This window comes from Prionailurus viverrinus, chromosome C1 (assembly GCF_022837055.1).
Source record: "Prionailurus viverrinus isolate Anna chromosome C1, UM_Priviv_1.0, whole genome shotgun sequence".
Classification (NCBI taxonomy): Eukaryota; Metazoa; Chordata; class Mammalia; order Carnivora; family Felidae; genus Prionailurus; species Prionailurus viverrinus.
The window spans coordinates 207,846,149-207,866,530 of record NC_062568.1 but is presented as its reverse complement, the minus strand read 5'-3'; the positions used below and the strand labels follow the sequence as shown (position 1 = coordinate 207,866,530).

Genomic DNA, 20,382 nt, shown 5'->3' with positions numbered 1-20,382 from the left:
TACTGCTTTTAGCAACTCTGGAGATTGAAAACATGGTATATTCTGTACGTAGCGCTCCGGAGGGGGGTGGAAGTGGGGAATGACAGACTGGGTAAAGGGGCAGATTTTGTTTACTGCAGAGTAGGTGAGAGGCATGAAAACTTTCCACAGCAGTAATGGAAGGAACACAGAGAAAATAAATGGCTTTGGGAGAATTTCAGGAGACAGAAATGCCAGGTGAGTGAGGGGCTGCTGAGAGAAACAGAGAGTGGGGAGTCCAAGGTAACAGGAAAGTTTCTGGTGTTAGTGGCTGTGCAGATGCTGGTGTCACCACCAGGACGGGAAATACAAGAGGCAGGGCAAGTTGGGGGAAGGGGCAGAATGGAGAGATGAGTTCAGTTCGGCACAAGTATTCATTAGCTTCTTGGGTCATTACTGGCGGCAGGTCCCTTGTCAGGAACAACTAGAAACAAGAAACAAGATCCCTGCTCTCCTGAAGCTTAGACTCCAGGGGTAGACGGTCAGCTTAGAGGAATAAACCAGCAAAATAACTGCAGGGGCCTATGTGAGCAAATGAAGTGGAATCATGTGATCGAGGGTGCTGCAGGGCGACCAGGGAAGGCCTGCCTATCAGACTTGGAGGGAAGATGCCAGCTGAGCTTGACAGTGACCCAAGGACAAGTAGAGAAGCAGCTTGAATATAGAAGCTTGGAGCTCGGAAGCCTGGGTGGCAGATGATCAGAAAGGATAGGCCAAAAGCGTTTTTGCAGGACATAATGCTAATTACAGAAAAATCAAAAATAAGTTAGGCTGTTTTATGTGTTTTCCCTAAGCTGGACGTTGAATACAGAGCTGCGGGATGCAATATGTAATTTATACACCTTTTTGCACATCGTATCACAAAAACTGAACTAAAAATACACTAAAAAAAAAAAAAAAAAAGGAAGAGTCCCGGCCCTGGGTCCCCCTAGGCTTTGCCAAGGCGGCTCTGTCTGCATCAGAGCGCGGACCGAGCGGCGTCGGCCGGTTCTCACTCCCGGTGCCTTGGCCCAGGCCGGCCCCGCCCAGCCTTTCGCTCGGAGCCGACGCCCGCCCAGGCTGCGCCGTCGCCCCGCCCACGCTCACATGCCGGCCAATGGGCGCGCGGGATCCGGGCCCACACCCCCGCCGCGTGCCGCCCCGGGCTCGCGCCGCCGCGTGACGTCACGGCCCGGCCCCCGCCACGTGACGGCCGCGCGCCGGGCTCCGGCTGGTGCTGGGCTCGCGCCGCAGAGGCCGGTGAGGCGCCGGCGGCCACGCCGCGGAGGGCGCAGAGCGAGGGAGCGGGTTGTCCGGCCGCGCGCGCATGGAGGCGGCGCCGGCAGCCGCCTGAGGGCCGCGGGAAGAGCGGAGCGGGCCACCTCGCGCATCCCTCGAGCGGCCTCGCTCCCCGGGCACCCGGAGGCGGCGGGCCGTGGAGCCGGCGCGGCCATGGCGACGGGCACGCAGCAGAAGGAGAACACGCTGCTTCACCTCTTCGCCGGCGGGTGAGCGTCCCGTCCAGACCCTGCGTCCTCCCCCTCCCCACGCCCTGGGGCGCCCCCTGCCCCCCGGTTACCCGCCCTCGCCGGGCCGGAACGCCGGCTCCCAGAGGAGGAAGTCCCGGCGGTGGGGAGGCCCTGGGGGCGCGGGCCTTCCCCCACCTCGGGCCGCATCCCCCGGGGGTGGTTTCACCCCGAGCCCGCCGCGCTCCCACGCCCTTTCTCCCCCGCCTCGGCGAGTCTGGCTTTTTCTCCTCTTAAACAATCAGAGGCTGGCGTGACGAGTGTCACTCGGGGGCGGTCCTGCCTGGCCACTGTGGCTCGGTCCGCCCCACATCCTCCCGGCCGGCCGCCCTGGCTGTGCTGCACTCGCTGTCCTTCTGCCCGGATTGTGCTCCAGGGCCTGTTTCCCAAGGGCCTGGGCAGTCTCGCGGGTGCTGGGGTGGGCCCGGGGGGTCCTCGGGGTCGCACCGCGGCGAGTTCAGCCAGCCTAGAGGGCTGCAGGTGTTGGGCATCAGCAGGGGCCTGGAAAGTAGCGCTGGCGAGCCGCGATGCTGGCCCGCAACCCGCGGGAGGGCCTCTGGGGGCCTTGGGGTGGGGGTGGGAGGATGAGGTCGGGGCGGTGTGTTGAAATGCTTCTCACCTGCCGGTGGACGCGTCCACCGTAAGATGTGCCCTGTTTTGAGAGCTGCATTTTTTTGATCGTCATGCACCTTGTATTTTTCAGCGGTGGCAACGCAGTTTTAGGGAGGTTGGGTGGTAGGGGGGTTAGGAAGGGAGCTGATCTTTCGATTCTTCGGAAAATAGTAGTGAAAATATTTTTGAGTATTAGTAATTTTTTTTTTTTTCCTTTTAATACAGCTGGTGGCTTTGGGTCCTTTTGCAGCCTTCCAGGTATTTGGTCTTATTTGAGGACCTCAAATCAGAGGCCTGGCACAGCAATTTTTTAAGTGTGGGACAGTCTGCATAAAATAGAATTTATTGTGGATTATCATCTTGACTTGAGTATTTCAGTTGCAGCTTGGCCTGAAGTGTGCTCCTTATTACAAACCAGTAACGGTGGAGAACTTAACCTGCCCAAAAGTAAGGGATGAAAATGTTCCTGAACTCTTTGTTCTTATGTAGGTGATCACCCACTTTGTTTCTCCAGCCAAAAAGTTTTGGTTCTTCATAGATAGGAAGAATTTCTCATTCATCTCTAAGCTGTCCTTCCTTCTCCATCCGGTCACATCATCCCCCAGTGTTTCCTGAGAGTAACGGGTATGGGGGTGTATTCCTAAATTCATCTAGCGTATTAATTTTCATTCTGGGGAGTTTGAAACAGGTTGGCCGTGCACAAGTCATTTCTCAAGCCAAGAAGGGTAATTTTTAAAAATGAGTTCTTACTCCGTAATTTTGATTTCCTGTTTTTAGTGAGGTGGTTTTTTAAAAAAATTCTTTGTATCCCAGACTAGGAGAGTTACCTGGTCTGGAGCAGCTTCTGTGAGGCTTACTGCAAAATCTGTCGCCCTGTCTTGATGAATTTCCCTACCTGCCCTTCACAGTGCCCTCTGGCTGCTAATTCTCCTACTGGAGCTCCAGCCTCTTCCCTTGTGATGGAGGAGAATTGGCAGCAGCGGCACAACTCACACGGACTGATTAAAATGTAGAGTTGATTAGGGTGGTGCCCGAAGCCATCGTGTTTAACGGGTTTCAGTTCCATCTTCTACAGCAGCTCCGGATTGCTTGTAGATACTCCAGACAGAATGAATCTTCGAAGGGCTGTTTTGGCAGTAACGAATTGGATTTTGATACATTCCCACTAGCCTAAGATATGTATGTTACTTCCCTTTCCTTTTATGAAAGAACACTAGTATATCATATAGTTAAAATCAGTAAAGCCGGTGGGGCCACCTGGCCCAAAGGCAGACTCCCTGCTTCGCTCTAACTAGTAGTTTCTACTGTTGTGAAGCTGGCATCTTTCCAAAACTCTGAGATTCATTATCTTTGGAAGGAAGTCGGAGCCCTTTGTTTGTAAATTTGTCACATTCCTCCCATGTAGTGAATAGCCACTGGGAACTAATACCAAGCAAGTTTAACGTATCAGTAATTAATGATATCGAATAACTATGTATCAGGTATAAGAGGCTTATGACTAAGTTGAAAATTAACCTTAGAGCCTGGGAAATAACAACTTCGTCCCAAACAACTCCTAGTCCTTTAAGTTTCTTTAACTTTGTTTTTAAAGACAGTTTCTTGGGTTCTTTGCAAAGGCAAAAAATACTCCTACATTAATCTGTAATAGTCCTCTTTTTAGCACAGTGTTACCCTTAAAGAAGAGAACTGCAGGAAAAACCACCCACAAAGCAACACCTAAAAATAAGCTCTTTGGAAAAGGTTCTCTGCATGTATATGTGTACCAAATGTAATTTCATAGCTAATTTTAAAATAGGCTCGTATTCTTTAAGTTGCTTTCTTCTTAGTAATATATTGAGTTTTAATGACAGCACGGGAGTGAATTTTCTGAGTATACCTGTAGTCACTCTACTGTTCAGTGGTTGCCATGAAAAGGTGAACACAATTTCCAAGCCCAGTGACTGGAGTTCAGTGAGGATGTTAAAGTAACTTTATGACAGGGCTCCCTAACTTATTCTGATGACATAATTTCTTTTTTTTTTTTTTAATTTTTTTTTTCCAACGTTTATTTATTTTTGGGACAGAGAGAGAGACAGAGCATGAACGGGGGAGGGGCAGAGAGAGAGGGAGACACAGAATCAGAAACAGGCTCCAGGCTCTGAGCCATCAGCCCAGAGCCTGACTCGGGGCTCGAACTCACGGGCCGCAAGATCGTGACCTGGCTGAAGTCAGACGCTTAACCGACTGCGCCACCCAGGCGCCCCGACATAATTTCTTTTTAATCTTATTTCTAATTTTTTACAAACAAATAACTGGACATCCTTACGTGTACATGTATGTGTAGGTCTCTGATTGGTTTCTTAGGATAAACCGTTAAAGGTACAATCACCGAGGCAAAACCCGTCTTTAAGGTTTTGACACCTACCAGCACATTGATTCGTAACCAGCTCTCACGATGTGTTACTTCTGCATGGGTGGACGTCATTCGTTGGATGTTGATTTTTAGTATCTTTAGGGATACTGCAGTTTTCTGCTTTCTTCCCTCTCGTCCCCAAATCTGGGTTGTATTGTTATCAAAGTAAAAAGCACGTTTAAACAGATTTTGTTACTACATAACAAAACCTGTGGTTCCTTTTCTACTGTTTAAGCATTCTCAGGAAGAGAAATGCCGAGATCCTTTGGAGTGGCCCTTCTGGGTCCAGACGTTATATCTATTAAGAAAAATCCTTTAATGGGGTGCCTGGGTGGGTTAGTCAGTTAAGTGTCTGACTTCCGCTCAGGTTATGATCTCAGGTGAGTTCAAGTCCCGTGCGTCAGGCTCTGTGCTGACATCTCAGAGCCTGGAGCGTGCTTCAGATCCTGTCTCCCTCTCTCTCCGCCCCTCCCCCCTTCTCTCTCTCTCTTTCTCTCTCTCTCTCTCTGAAAAATAAGCATTAAAAAAAAAAAAAGAAAAATCCTTTAAACTTTCCTTCTCAGATGTTTCGGGGGTTCTGGCAGTCCATATAATGTTAGTGACACCCTTCGGCTGCAGCCAGGCGACGACTTAGTAGACGTGGCTCAGCACCTGGAAGAGCCGGGCTAAGCTGTCCCGGGAGTTAGAGGCAGATGACCTGGATTATCTGCTTTAGCCCTGTTTTGGTGGCATGTGTTTTTTCCTTTGTCATCAAAGCCTTTAAAATGTATCTTAGTGGGACTATAGTATGTCTTTAAGGTTTTAAAATAGGTAATCCAAGGTGTGTCCAAGATTGAGTATCGCCCCCCCCCCCCCCCCCCTGCATTATGGACATCTGTCACCTGGTACACTTGTACTTTGCTTGTGCCTAGGAATGTAATCTGTATCAGCTAATGGTCCCCTTGGGAGTGTGAGGCGCGTGTTGTGTTTGACAGGGGGCCTGCCGGGCTGAAAGAAATTTTGGTAAAAGACACGTCACAGTGTGCACATGATATTTTACATAAGACTTAGTTATATCGAGAATATACGTTGGCTTTTGCTTCTTCAGTGTATTTTACATATGTGACAGACATTTTTTTTAGTTTTTAATTTTATTTTAGAGAGTGCGTGAGAGCGGGGTAGAGGGGCAGAGTGGGGGGAGGAGAGGGAGAGAGAGAATCCCAAGCAGGCTCCATGCTCAGTGCAGAGCCCAGCACGGGGCTCAATCCCGAGACCCTGGGATCAGGGCCTGAGCCAAAATCAAGAGTTGGACGGACGGACGCTCAACCTACTGAGCCGCCCAGGCACCCCTGTGACAGACGGTTTTAAAGGCCATGTGGTGTTTGTATGAAGGATTCCCGCTGGAAGTAGCTTTCATGGGAATAGCAGCCGTGTCAGTTTTCATCACCATTCGTCATCGGTACACTTCAAGTACAGTATCACACTTGTTACAGATGCCTAATCGATACTTATTTAATGATTGACTAACTGAATAAAAGGTAGTGTGTGGCTTATCTGGGGTTTAGATTTATGTGCTCTGTTAAATTGTCCCAAATAAAAGTAGTGCTTTGATTATTTATGAATTGGGAACATGGTTCTCTATTAAGATTTGCTGAAACTCTAATTGGCATACAGTAACATTATTTTGGATTTGTGGATTTGCTAAAAATGATTCTCCTCAGGTTTAGAAAATACTGTAGAGTTTTTTATTCATTCGGTAGGGCGCTATTTACCGGCGCCTAAGTGGCTCAGTCGGTTGTGTCCAACTTCAAGGTCATGATCTCGAGGTTCCTGAGTTCGAGCCCTGCGGCGGGCTCTCTGTGCTGACAGCCTGGAGCCTGCTTCAGATTCTGTGTCTCCCTCTCTCTCTGTCCCTCCCCCACCTGCACTCGCTCGCATGCTCGCTCTCTCTCCCTCTCTCTCTCTCAAAAATAAAAAAAGAAAGTAGGGTGCTATTTAAATGTTCTTTCTAAATGATACAGAATATAGGAAATAGCATCTAAAAGATAATTAGCTGCATAAAAACGATGCATTTTGCTTTGAGTAAATACAGAATTTGCATTAACTGAAATCTTCTAAGCCTTATGCCAGGTATTCAAATAAGACATTCCAGAATATTATATATAAACAGGTACTAGTGTTTTCAAGTCGTGACTATGGAGGTAGCCAATGAAAAGGGGAATTACTGAAAACTCCATAGATTGGGATCACAGGTCGTCTGGCGGGTACCATTTGTTGGTGGAATCCACGTTGTAGCTATTATGTAGAAGCTGTGAATCTGGAAAACAGTTTACTCTCGGTTGGGTAGCAATTATAATAAAGAGCATATTGATCTCGGCTTTAGTGTCTAGGATGAGTGACTGTGTATGTGGAAAACCGGTTCTTGTTGAAAACATCTAGCTTTTGAAAGGTGTCCTTGTTACTTGATACTCAGAGTTTAAAAGGTAAAAATTTGCGTAATTAAACGTTTTTGTGTCGCTGGTCTAATAAAGATAGAAAAAAATCTAGTGTGAATGTTGTAATAGTGATAGTCTAGCTTTGTTCTGCATAAACTGGAAGAGAGAAACCTAGTCCATAGCGGGAAAATAATCAGGTACGGCTTATGTGGGTAAAATGAAAAGGTTAAATACATGTTTATGTGATAAACACAAGACTTCAGTTCTGGGCTGAAGGAATGAGGGGGGTGGTGCATATAAGAATAATTAGTAAGAGGGGGAAAAGACATAGAAAAATCCAGGTAATAGATTTTTTAGAAAATTGGGCAAATGGATTCTAGAGAGCAGCTCTCTCTCATGACCGCTTCAAGACATAATTTAACCGCTCGCTGCTCATGGCCTTTCTGCTACCCTGTTCAAACCCTTTCCATGGTTTCACTGAGTGGAATATCCCACAGAGAGTTATCTCTGAACTTGGGCATCAGTAGTTACAGCAGTATTACCTTGGGAGCAAAATCAAAATCCTATCCAGGGAGTTTCCTCGTAACTGTTGGAAGAAACATAGCCTCCTAGAAACACAAGTCCTAACTGCTTTTTGGAAGATTATTGATAATACTCAAATTCTGTGAGTGGTTTCTTGAATTAGTGAGGGTGTAAATTTTTTCTTACTGACTAGGCTCATTTAGGAGGCTTTCATTTGTAAGTAATAAAAATTCACTTCCAACTGGCTTGATTATTGGCACATACACCTAAATTTTAGAGAACAGGCTTCGGGGAGGGCTTATTTAAACGGCTCGACATCATCACTACAGGACCCCTCAGTGATTCCTGTGTTTCAGAAATAGCCGCATGATTCCAAGATTGGAGATCATGAACACAGAATGGCTTCCAGAAGTTCCTAGTGTTTCTCCACCATTGAAAAGTCTTGAGCTTAATCTGATTGGGCCGACTCTAATGCACCCATCTCTAAACCAGTTACTGCTCCCAGGGGATTATGCCGTTTATTTTGGGCCGAATCATGTGCCCAACTCTGAACAGATGACATGGCAACATAGATGGTGTTACGTTGATTAAGTGAGTCAGGGCTAAAACCAGAAATGGGTTCGGTGTGGTCCAAACTGCATGACTTAAGAAATTAGGTGTCTTATGAAGACAGAGGAAGAGGGGAGTGGAGGCTGGCGAGGCAAACAGCAGTGCCCTCCACATTGGTTCTACTGCCTTCGAACAGCGTTTCTCAACCTTGGCCAGATCATCGTTTGGGGAGGGGCAGGGTGTTACTGTCGGTTTCCTGTGCGCCCCGTGCTGGATGTGTGGCAGCATCCCTGGTCTCTCCCCACCAGATGCCCAGTACCCCCTCCCCCAAGAGCAACAGCTAAAAATGTCTCCAGACCCAGCTGGGTGTCACTCGGGTGGGGGCATCATTGCCACACTTGGGAACCACTGGCCTAGAGTAGTGTTCTGCAAATCTTGATCGCACAGCCCTATGATTAAAATGTTTGCGCATATCTGCATATGTTTATATTCTGTGGATTTCATACATATTATAAAGCATATACACAAAATAGAAAGTAAATGGTGGAGATTAGAAATAAACTGGAATTTTATTTTATTTTTCCTGTAATTATTTTCCTGTATTCCACTGTGCACACTTAGAGCGTGTCCCCCGCTCTGGAGACGAGTGGTCTTAAATATTGGTATCCAGTCAGGCTTGCTTTCCTGACGATGTGATGCCAGCACTGTCACCATGGGTGTGACTTCTCCTGTTGTCCGTGCGTCCGCTGCCTTCGCCCCACAGCTGAACCCAGAGGAGTCTATCCTAAAACTTAGAAAAAAGGGGCAGAATCTGCCTGACTGCCGCTGACCACTTCACCCCACACCGTATATACGGAGCAGACAGGTTATAGTTGTCAGCCATGTGGAGTGTTGAGAGAGGGTTTTGCTGTCCCGTCCCATACCCTGTCCCGGTCCCTACTGATCTGGGCTGTAGTTAGAGGGGACTAGAAGCATAAAGGACTGACTGGTACCTTGCGCCATGGCCAGTGCCCCCTGCAGGTGGGAGGCTGCTGCATTAGCCATGCCAGATGGATGAGAAGGGACCGGTGTGGTGTGCTTAGGGCGGACATGGGGGTGTCTTCCCACCAAGTGCCAGTTTTGCTGCCCCCTGACTGGCATGGGAGAATACTCTGGTGGGCCCATTGGCTTGGCGTCACGGAGCATGGGGAGCAGAGGAAGGAAAGGCGCCTAGTGCTGCCTGCAGGTAAAGCTGAAAGGAAATCGGGGGACGAATTGCTGGTCGGACCAGTAGGAGGATTCCCGGTGTTGGGGCTCGCGGTGGAGATTGAACACCATTCCAAGCAGGCTTGCACAGCATCTATGCTGGAATCTGGAATCGTAACATTTGCCGAGGCCATTAACGTAACACACAGCCAGGTGGACCCGCGGCAAGACCGACCAATTGCGGAAGACCGCCGCGCTCCTCTCTGCCCTCGTGCCCAGAACACCCTGGAAGGAAGGGAAGAAAAAGCGGACCGAGTCCCATCAAGCCACACTTCTAGCTGGCGGTGCTGGGGGGACGTTTTGGGTCAGATTTGGGATTGAAGTTTTAGGGCTGAATTTGAAGGTCTGAAAGTTACTGGAAAAATCATGGAATCTGCTCACGGTGTCATAGATAAGAAAGGGGGGAATCCAGTACAGCGCACCTGAAGAGCAGAGATGGGAGGGCTGGTGGACAGAGTTAATGTCTTTTTCTAAACCGAGACTCAGGAAGAGCCCAGTTTAAAAAATACTGTATGGGGTGCCTGGGTGGCTCAGTCAGTTGAGTGTCTGGCTCTTGGTCTCGACTTGGGTCATGATCTCACAGTTGTGGGATCCAGCCCCACGTCGGGCTCCGTGCTGATGAGTGTGGAGCCTGCTTGGCATTCTCTCTCTCCCTATCTCCCTACCCCTACCCAACTCGTGTTCTCTCTCTCTCTCTCTCTCTCTCTCTCGCTCTCTCTCTCTCTCTCTCACAATAAATAAATAAGCATTAAAAAAAATAAATACAGAGTCACGGTGGACAGGGCTTGATCCGAGCTGAGGTGACCACGGTTAGGAGCCAAGCTAATATTACAGGTCGTCTTTGTATCATAGAATTGAGAATTGATGTAGGAACTTTTCCCTACATTTAATGTAATTAATTTGTTGTAATCATAAGTGCTTTGGACCCAACGTGATTAAATATTTTTAGAAAAAGTTGGAAAGCCAGTTCAGAGAAGTCCACATTTCTATTCATATTCTCAGACAGATGAAGGTCTTATACTTGCTGGTTCATGAAGGAAAAAAAAAAAAGTTGAGCTGAAAGGTATTTTAAAATATTCTGCTATGAAATGTTCTGAATTTCAGGAAGAATCTTCTTTGGGAATTTCAGTTCAGTATCAGAACTTCTTTCCTTCTAGTGAAAATTGAGTATTTTAGCGGCTAGGTATCCATCACAGCGTAATAACTTAAAATGTTTTCTAGTGACTTAAAAAAAATGACTTTAGGGCCACCTGGGTGGTTCAGTCAGTTAAGCATCGTCTGACTCTTGGTTTCAGCTCCGATCATGAGCTCACAGTTTGTGAGACCGAGCCCCATCCCATGTCAGGCTCTGCACTGCGAGATTCTGTCTCTCTCCTCCTCTGTCTCCCTCTCCCTTGCTCATGCTCGCGCTCTCTCTCTCTCTCTCTCTCTCTCTCAAAATAAATAAACTTAAAAAAAAAAAAAGTCTTAAAATAGATGGTCATTTCTCTCATCTGAGGGGTTTTTTTCCTAGTAGGCAGGGAGGGGCTCACCCAGAGCAGTGACTTCTTACCATTGTTTACAGTTGGCAGTGTTTTTCCCTTTAGTCTTTTCCTGTAACAGCCTGAGGCGGCATCCCCTCTGTCTAGTAGAAGAGGCGCCTGGTGAGTGGTCTTGAAGGCCAGGGCCTTTTCACACCCCTGCCCCTCCGGCCATAGGCACAGTGTGTAACACAAAAAGTGACCGGCGTTGAGTGTGGTATGTTGCCCTCAAAGAGGTCACCGCCCTGCTCTCAGTGGGGCACTTGGCTTTGTTGGGTGAGCGCACCTTCCAGGGGGTCCTCCTTTGATCGGTGGCGTGGATTTGGTTGATGGTTGGCCAGACGAAGGAACGTAACTGACATGGGGACAAAGCAAAGGCGGTTGACCTGTGTTTGAATTTACTGACTTTCTTATGAAAGACTACCCAGAAGTTCTGTTTTTTCCCCGCGGTGTGGAGTGGTGTTATTGAACATGAATAGATTGCAGATATTTCTTTATCTTACTCTTCAGTGTGTAAGTTTTCCAGTATTTCCAAATGTTACACCTTTTAAGCACGTGGTCATTTTCCTCATAAGTCAGGGTTATTTATTTTGTGTGAATATACCTGAGTTAGAAAGTTAATTTTTATCTCTTTTTTTAACACCTCACCACCACCACTTTCTTTAGTGGTGACCCATTTTCTTTGGATATATTCCAGTGCTTAGAGCAACTTATACAGGCCAGTATTCAGTTAGGCTCACAATTTTTTCTTGATGCAAAAGAACACAGAGTTTTAAAGGCCTGGTTGTCTAATCAGCCGTTTCCCATTTTGAGTGTGAAAGTAAATAGCCTAAATGAGCCAACAAAACCATCTTTCTGTCATACTCCCGAAGAGTATAGTGAGGGGGGCGCTGACTTTGGAGGCAGAGGGTCTGGATTTGGGTCTCCGTTGAGACACGTAGTCACTTTGTGACGTGGAGAAAGCGTGTGACCTCCTTGAGACCCGTGTTCCCCATCTAAAAGGTAAGGCTAATGCCACCTGCAAAGTCCGTGAGGGTCAAATGATAGTGGTTTGCTACTTCAACTCCTTCCTGCCTTTCTCCCTTCCCATGCCGATTGTGATCCCTAAATTGCATCTGTGGTTGGTGGGCTTTGGCCCACAGTTCAGAAAACACTGCTGCATGAACAGCTTCATTTACGGTGTGTTATTATCATGTTTTTAAAGCAGGTTTGCCTAAATAGCCAAAAATTACTGTTTTCCTCTCGACCCTCCCACAGCCCCCACCCCCCAGTCTGTATATATCGTTTTCTTTTTCTACCATTCATACTCCTCATGGTAAATTGGGGTAAATAATAACTCCTACCTCATAGGCTTGTTGGAGGATTGAATGCCTACCGTAATCAGTCATTGGCAATAATGCTATTATTTAAAGTGATAAATAATCACTGGAAGCTAGTTAGCTTCCAGCTCTTAGTTATCTATATTTCACTCGCTCTATCAAACTTTGGGCTCTTGGTTTTAAAATACTGCCTGTGAAGGGGCACCTGGGTGGCTAAGTGCGACTCTTAAGCAAAAATTGTGGCTCAGGTCATGATCCTCACGGTTATGAGATTAAATCCCTCACTGGATGTGGATCCTGCTTAAGATTCTCTCTCTCTCTGCCCCCTTCCCCATGTATATGCTCTCGCTTTCTCTCTCTTTCAAAATAGTAATAATAATAATACTATTGTTATTATTACTACTACTACTGTATGGGGTTTTACTACTTCAGGGTCTGTGCCGGGTGCTGGATTCACTTCCAGATTTCCAACACTTCTTTCTGGTGGGGTAGGGAAGCTAACTTAAGTAACTCTGTGCCTGCCAGCGCCTGTCCTTTCCTGTTGTTACCGTTTCCCAATCACAGGTGCTGGTGCTTATCATTTTTATTGAGCCACCTGTCTGCCAGGTGCTGTCCTTGAAGTGCAAGAACATGTAAATACACAGTCCCTCCCCACGCGGAGCTCCTGGGCTAAGGGAGCCTGTGACAGAAGGTAGAGAGTATGTGCTGTTTTCAAACATTTAGATCCCTTGAAAGACATTCTCCTTGAAATCTCGATTTAATAATTCCTTTGCTTAGCAAATACTGTTTGTGAACTTCTGAGTCCTGATGCCAGGGATACAAAGATGATTCAGACACGGATCTTGATCATCGTGTTTTCCAAAGAATAAAACATTTATTTGTGGTGGTAGGATGGTTTTAGACGATATGTCACGTTGTTAATTATAACTAGCACGTCAAACGTGCAATTTCATGGGTTTTTTTTTTTTATTTACATCCAAATTAGTTAGCATATAGTGCAGCAATGATTTCAGGAGTAGATTCCTTAGTGCCCCTGACCCATTTAGCCCATCCCCCCTCCCACACCCCCTCCTGTAATCCTGTGTTTGTTCTTCATATTTAAGAGTCTCTTCTGTTTTGCCCCCTCCCTGTTTTTATATTATTTTTGTTTCCCTTCCCTTATGTTCATGTTTTGTGTCTTAAAGTCCTCATATGAGTGGAGTCATATGACACTTGTCTTTCTCTGACTGACGAATGTCACTTAGCATAATAGCCTCCAGTTCCATCCACATAGTTGCAAATGGCAAGATGTCATTCTTTCTGATTGCCGAGTAATACTCCATTGTGTATCTATACCCCATCTCCTTTATCCATTCATCCATCAATGGGCATTTGGGCTCTTTGCATACTTTGGCTGTTGTTGATAGTGCTGCTATAAACATGCACGTGTCCCTTCGAAACAGCACACCTGGATCCCGTGGATAAATGCCTAGTAGTGCAATTGCTGGGTCGAAGGGTAGTTAGATTTTTAGTTTTTTTAAGGAACCTCCATACTGTTTTCCAGAGCAGCTGTACCAGTTTGCATTCCCACCAACAGTCAAAAGAGATCTCTCTCCGCATCCTCGCCAACGTCTGTTGTTGCTTGAGTTGTTAATGTTAGCATTCTGACAGGTGTAGGTGGTGTCTCATTGGGGTTCTGATTTGTATTGCCCTGATGATGAGTGATGTTGAGCATTTTTTCATGTGTTGGTTGGCCATCTGGATGTCTTCCTTGGAGAAGTGTCTATACATGTCTTTTGCCCATTTCTTCACTGAATTATTTGGTTTTTGGGTGTTGAGTTTGATAAGTTCTTTATAGATTTTTGGATACTAACCCTTTATCTGATATGTCGTTTGCAAATATCTTCTCCCATTCCGTCAGTTGCCTTTTAGTTTTGCTGATTGTTGCCTAATTTCATGGATATTATTAAGAAAAGTGAAAGTGGGTATTTTAGGATAAACCAGGTGAGTTGTTTTGAAGAAAAATACTTAAATTCTTAATTGTGGTAATATTTTGATTTGAACAAATGGTAAAGGGTGATTAGGAGAGCCCTGATTGAGGGAGACTGAGGGACACGTGAGGACTTCATCATTAAGAGGAGCTTTATGGGGTGCCTGGGTGGCTCAGTCTGTTAAGCGTACGACTTTGGCTCTGGTCATGATCTCACAGTTCATGAGTTTGAGCCCCGCGTCAGGCTCTGTGCTGACAGCTCAGAGCCTGGAGCCTGCTTCAGATTTTGTGTCTCCCTCTCTATCTCTCTCTGCCCCTCCCCTGCTTTGTTCCGTGTCTCTCTCTCTCTCTCTCTCTCTCTCAGTCAAAAATAAACCTTAAAAAAAAAAAAAAAAGGAACTTTAGCTAAAGCTCCCTGGGATCATGACCTGAACCAAAATCAAGAGTTGGACACTTAACCGACTGAGCCACCCAGGTGCCCTCAAATTAATCCTATTTCTTTTCATTTTTTTAGTTTATTTATTTTGAGAGAGAGAGCATGAGCAGGGGAGGGGCAGAGAGAAGGAGAGAGAAAGAATCCCAAGCAGGCTTCACGCTGTCAGCACAGAACCCAATGCAGGACTGAGCTCCTGAACTGTGAGATCAACCGAGAGTCAGACACTTAGCTGACTGAGCCACCCAGGCACCCCCAAATCAATCCTATTTTATTAGAAGCCTGTGTTGTGGTAAACGTTGATTTTTCAAAATAGTAGCATTACCTGAATAATACTTGACTGTGAAAAGCTGCATTTTCTAGAATATTCATTGCAGCATGGCAGTGAAGTTGGAAAAGACTAACAGTAACAGGCTAAAATGTTGGCACAGAGTGATGATAGTACGTTGTCATTACAAGTGATGATGTAGGTGTGGATGTGACACACAGAGACAGCATCCAGGTAAGTGGGGGGGGGGGGGGCGGCATGGGGATTAAAAAGTCAGTAATGAAAACCCTAAAGGATCCGCTAATGTGTTAACCGTGGTTCTCTCTTTAGCTGCTGGGATTTCAACAAATTCTTTTTGCCCTCCCAGCATGTTCTAATTATGAAATAAACCTCGGTGCCTTTTTTCTTAATAGGGGAACATTAAATTTTACATTTTCTTTGTACAAGGAATGGTATAACATTTCTGATGTGATTGTGATTTCTTCTCTGACAGGTGTGGGGGCACGGTTGGTGCTATTTTCACTTGTCCACTGGAAGTCATTAAGACACGGTTGCAGTCTTCCAGATTAGCTCTTCGGACAGTCTATTATCCTCAGGTTCATCTGGGGACCATTAGTGGGGCTGGAATGGTGAGACCAGCATCGGTGACGCCTGGGCTCTTCCAGGTTCTGAAGTAAGTTCCCTCCCCTTCTGGACCCCTGCCCCCGCTCTCATCGGGCCCGTCAGATGAGACGGTCCGCTTGCAGTCTCTGTCCAAACTGAAGAATCTGGTTCCGGTACCAGAACCTTTGAGCTCTGACCTCCCTTGGCAGTGGGGCCGCCTGTGATCATCCGGCGATGGTCAGAGTAAACCTGAGAGAGCAAACCAAAAATCCGTGTTGAAAGTGTTGCATCAGAGTTGCTCTTGCCCCACATCTTTTGAGGGCCAGCAAGATCTGGGGTGGCAGAGTGAAGTTGAAAATGTTAAAGCTGCACCAGAGAAGTGTTGTGACTATTTTAAGAGAAAATAACACAGAAACAAAATGTTTGAGGTTTTTTTACTTTTTGTTTGGAGATCATTTACATTTACAGAAAAGTTGCAACACCTATTTGGTGAAATTGTTTTTTCCCGTGTTTGTTTAATACTGAGGCTGCCTTCGTGGTGTATTATTTTTACTGCATTAAATGTGTCTTATTTGATTACAAAGTGGCTAAACATTCATAGGCTGAATTTGGCTTATTAGTCTCTATGCTTAAGGCAGAAGCAGAAATTCAGAAGGGCACCTGGCAATGCCGGCGTTTTAGTGGGGGGCTGTGTACTTGAAAAGAGGTGCCGTTGAATTGAGCTAAACGTTGAATTGAGCTAAACGTGGTTGTCAGACCTCTGAGACATCACTGGGAAAGGGTGTGTTCAAGGAAGACAATGCTGCTTATCATTGTAGATGTTTACTGGGGAAACATCAGAAAAAGATGCCATAAAATGGAAATGTTCTGTCTTAACCCCATCACTTAGCACTTTGGACAGAATTCAGTCACATTTCAGATAAGGTGGAATGAATTGGAAAGTGGTTCATTTATTTTTAGGGACATTTTGTTTGTAAAGTCTACTGATGAGTCACCCAGATGTCCATGCCAGACATGTGTATGAAGGAGCCTCTGAGTTTATTGAGCAAAACTGGACAGCAAAACCAGCCGCTGAGGGCAAGGACCCAAGTGAGAGAATCAGCTAGAGAAAAAGGAGGCTGGTCCCCAAGACTCCAGGAGGATCAGCTAGTTCAGACAAACACCGAGGACAGGAGTGGAGACGTGAAAGGCGGAAAGCCTGCCTGGAGGTGGGCCCGGGAAAGAGAAACACAGAGACGTGGAGGTAACACTTCGAGATCAGTAGAGAGAGAGACAAGTCCGCATCCTTAAATCCATGGCTGTGAAAACATCCCCATCCTGGTTTGCCTTCTTATATGTTTGGGCGGTGGCAGTGTCTCAAATGACACCTTTCTTCTGAGGAACACAAAGTGCTTTGGACATAATGAGACAGACAGGTAATTTGCCAACTTTACTGACATCCAAAAAGAACTTCCTCTTAGGTGCTTGCCAAATAACTCATGACAAGTAGATTTATATATTTACAGTAACTGGGAAACTGTTACCCAGAAGTTGTGGGTATCAGCAGGGCCACGCATGTGGCATGAGGATATTTCTCTAGTTGAAGTTTCTAGGGTGTCTGTTCTATATCTCGGGTATCTGTCTCTCCATCTCTTGTAAATCTCTGCTCTGTCTCTGTCTGCCTGTCTATATGTATGTCCTTCCCCCCCCCCCCCAAATGGGCACAATTATGTATTAAAATGTAAATCAAAGGGAAAAAAGCCTGTCCATCTTGTAAAATACAGGAACAGTGCCCACATCACACTACACACAAGACAATTTGTTTTCACTGTGGACCCAAAGCAGCCATCAGTTTGTGCAGCCTCAGCTACACAGAAAAGAGCCGTCACTGACACGTGAATACTATTTTTTTTTTTAATGTTTATTTATTTTTGAGACAGAGAGACACAGCATGAGCAAGGAAGGGGCAGAGAGAGAGGGAGACACAGAATGTGAAGCAGGCTCCTGGCTCTGAGCTGTCAACACAGAGCCAGACGCGGGGCTCGAACTCACGAACTGTGAGATCATGACCTGAGCCGAAGGCGGACGCTTAACCAACTGAGCCACCCAGGCGCCTCGACACGTGAATACTTTTTAAAACCGCTTATTCTAAAACCGTCAAAATAGGAGTAATGGAAGTATTAAGTAAAATTTTTGTCATAGTGATATTTTGTCAGAAAAGTATTTGTAAAGTGGCATTTTTCACCCAAGAGCTGTTTCGTTAAGCCTTATGCCCTCAACTTGGTGTATATATAGTTTTAAGATTCTCAACTGATATTTATTAGCTCTCAAGTTAAAAAATGACTACGCTTATGTGGTATTATCTCATCGATTTTTCACAAGAACCCTGAGGTTAGCACCCTGGCGTGGTGTTACCCCTGTTTTATGACGAGGAAAGGCAAATCGACTTGCTCAGTGTCGTTCCGTGTACATTCACCTGTTTCTGAGAACGACTGGAAGCAGCTAAGAGTAGACAACGGCAGGCCCCCTGACCCTACGCCGCTGCCGCGTGGAGACGGCCGAGTTCCAGCCAGAGTCCCCCGGGACCAGAGTCCCGCCTCGCCGGCCGCTGCCTCTGCTCGCCTCCGAGTCTCCCGATGACCTCTTGATGTTGGAGGGCCCCGGGGCTCCTCTGGTGGCCCCTGCCCTAGCGGCAACCCCTCCTTCCGGGAGTGGATCGCATTGAGTCTTGCGGCTTTAAGTGCCATCTGTAAGCTGACCGTGTCTCTCCTCCGAGCCTCGCACGTTAGTCCCCCTGCCTGTTTGCTCGGCTGTTTAGCGGGCGTCCAGAGTGGAACCTGTGCACCACTGAACTTTCCCAAACCTGCTGCTCCCAGAGTCTTGTCTGTGTCCATCAAAGGCAACGCCATCCTTCCCTCTGTGCGGATCTGAAGCCCAGAGTCATCCTGAGATTGTTCTCACGGTCCCACGGGAAACCTCCCAACTCCGCCTTCAGAGTGCGTGCAGGCTCTGACCCCTTTGCGCCACTTGCTCCGCCACTGTCCTGATGGAAGCCGCCATATCTCACCGGTGTTAGTGGTCTCCCCCACCCCCGCCCCTACCCCAGTCCTCAGTGTGTGCTCCGCAGAGCAGTCGGCAGGTCTTTGGCTCAGATCTCTCCAGGGGCTGTCCTCTCCCTCCGAGGAAAAGCCAAAGTTGTAGTCGCCCCTCACCCCCTCACGAGGCTCCGCACAGGTGCCACCCCTCCCATGACTTCTCCTACTTCACCTCTGGCGTCGCCCCGACCGCCCCCCGCCACGCTGGCCTCCTTGCTGTTCCTTCGCAGTCTTTTCAACTGGGAACATTGGAACATTTTCCGGGAAGGGCCTTTGTACTGGACGTCATCTGCATGGCTGGCTCGCGTCACCTTTGCGGGAAGGCCTTGCCGTGACCATGCTATTTAAAACAGCCTTCCCCTCACGCCCCATCCCTTCTTCCTGCTCTATTTTTATCTACAGCGCTCACCCCCATCCAGCAGTGTGGTTTACATATTTATATTGTTTATTTTCTCTCTCTACCCCCACCAGAAGGGAACTTTGATTTGTTTTGGTCCCTGAGGTGTCCCCACTCACCTAGAATGCTGCCTGTCACTCAGTAAGCTTAAGCTTTCAGTACAAATCGAATGAATGAATTTTGGCCTGTTGGGAAGATACGGAGTATAAAGTGCTCAACAGACACACACACACACACACGCACACACACACACACAAACGTGCGCGCGCGCCCGGCCTTGTAAAGAATACTGACTGCTGGGGTGCCTGGGTGGCTCAGTTGGTTAGGCGTCCGACTTTGGCTCAGGTCACTATCTGACAGTTTGTGAGTTCCAGCCCTGCGTCGGGCTCTGTGCTGACAGCTCGGAGCCTGGAGCCTGTTTTGGATTCTGTGTCTTCCTCTCTCTGCCCCTCCCCTGCTCATGCTGTGTCTGTCTCTCTCTCAAAAAAAAAAAAAAAATAAAAATTAAAAAAAAAAGAATACCGACTACTGTCACAATAGGTACCTCCTGTGCTTTTTTAACATGATTTACGACTGGGTTTTTTGGTGGCCAAGGCAAAAAGGGAAATAGCTATCGTATTACATAATTCTCATCTGAAGAAAGCATACTTGCTCTTCGGGGGAAGTGTGTGTCTTTCCCTGTTGCACGTTCCGAAAGCAGTCTGTTGCTCAGCACTGGCGTGGAGAGAGAGCGCGCCGGCCTGAGAGGTCTTTCAGGGTGGCCCAGGAGACCCTGACGGCTTTGCTCTCCGCCACTCTCCGCCTCCACCCTGGTCGAAGCTCCCCCTCCTCCTGCACCTAGATCATTAGGTAGCTTCCTCCTTCCTCTGTTGACCCGGCTGAGCTAAGGGCAGCGATGATGGTCCGCAGACAGGGCTTTTGACCTGCTAAGTGACTGGTGTCCGGCCTTTTCTCTAGACCACAAAGCCCGGCAGGGTTCGCAGTTTTAGAAGCACTGCTACCGGAAACCCAAATGAATAAAATGGTTATTCATTTAAAACTCAGCACCTTCTCTCTAGTCTTACTCTCTCGGGCGGTGCCACTTTAGAAGACTTAACAGCCAACAGACTTTGTTTACGGGGAGTTTATTTTTCAAGCTGAAAGTCAGTGTTTGCGTGTGTCTCATGTAAGGAAAGAAAGAATCCTCCGTTGAGCACCAGTAACCTTCACGTTTTTCATAGTTAACTTTAAAAAGGCAAGATGCTAGCATATTTAGGCTCTATTAGATTTGCTAAAGGGAGTATTAATATATCCGTTTTATCTCTGAGGTCTGCTTTTAAAACAATCTTGTGAGTTAATCTTTTTTTTTTTCTTTTCAGTCAGAGCTCCTATTCTGTAAACTATGCTGTCATTACCTTATTTTTATTTTTTCAGGTACCTTTTTTAATCTGTAAAGTAATTTATTAGCGAGCTAGTCTCTATCTTGTAAAAACTTAGGTACCTGTTCCAATGAGATCTTTGTTCTGGATTAGTCCGTAGTATGCGTGCTGTGATTTAAAACTA

At 46.8% G+C, this 20,382-nt stretch overlaps 1 protein-coding gene across 1 annotated transcript in view; it reads left to right on the top strand.

Moving 5' to 3' along the window:
* Positions 1-1,210: 1,210 nt before the first annotated feature.
* Positions 1,211-20,382, top strand: part of SLC25A33 (solute carrier family 25 member 33) — a 34,375-nt gene continuing 15,203 nt past the window's right edge. The window contains exons 1-2 of the mRNA XM_047871148.1: positions 1,211-1,505; positions 15,260-15,439. Coding sequence (XP_047727104.1) covers positions 1,450-1,505; positions 15,260-15,439 — 236 coding nt within the window. The 5' untranslated portion in view covers positions 1,211-1,449. The remainder of the gene's footprint in view (positions 1,506-15,259; positions 15,440-20,382) is intronic.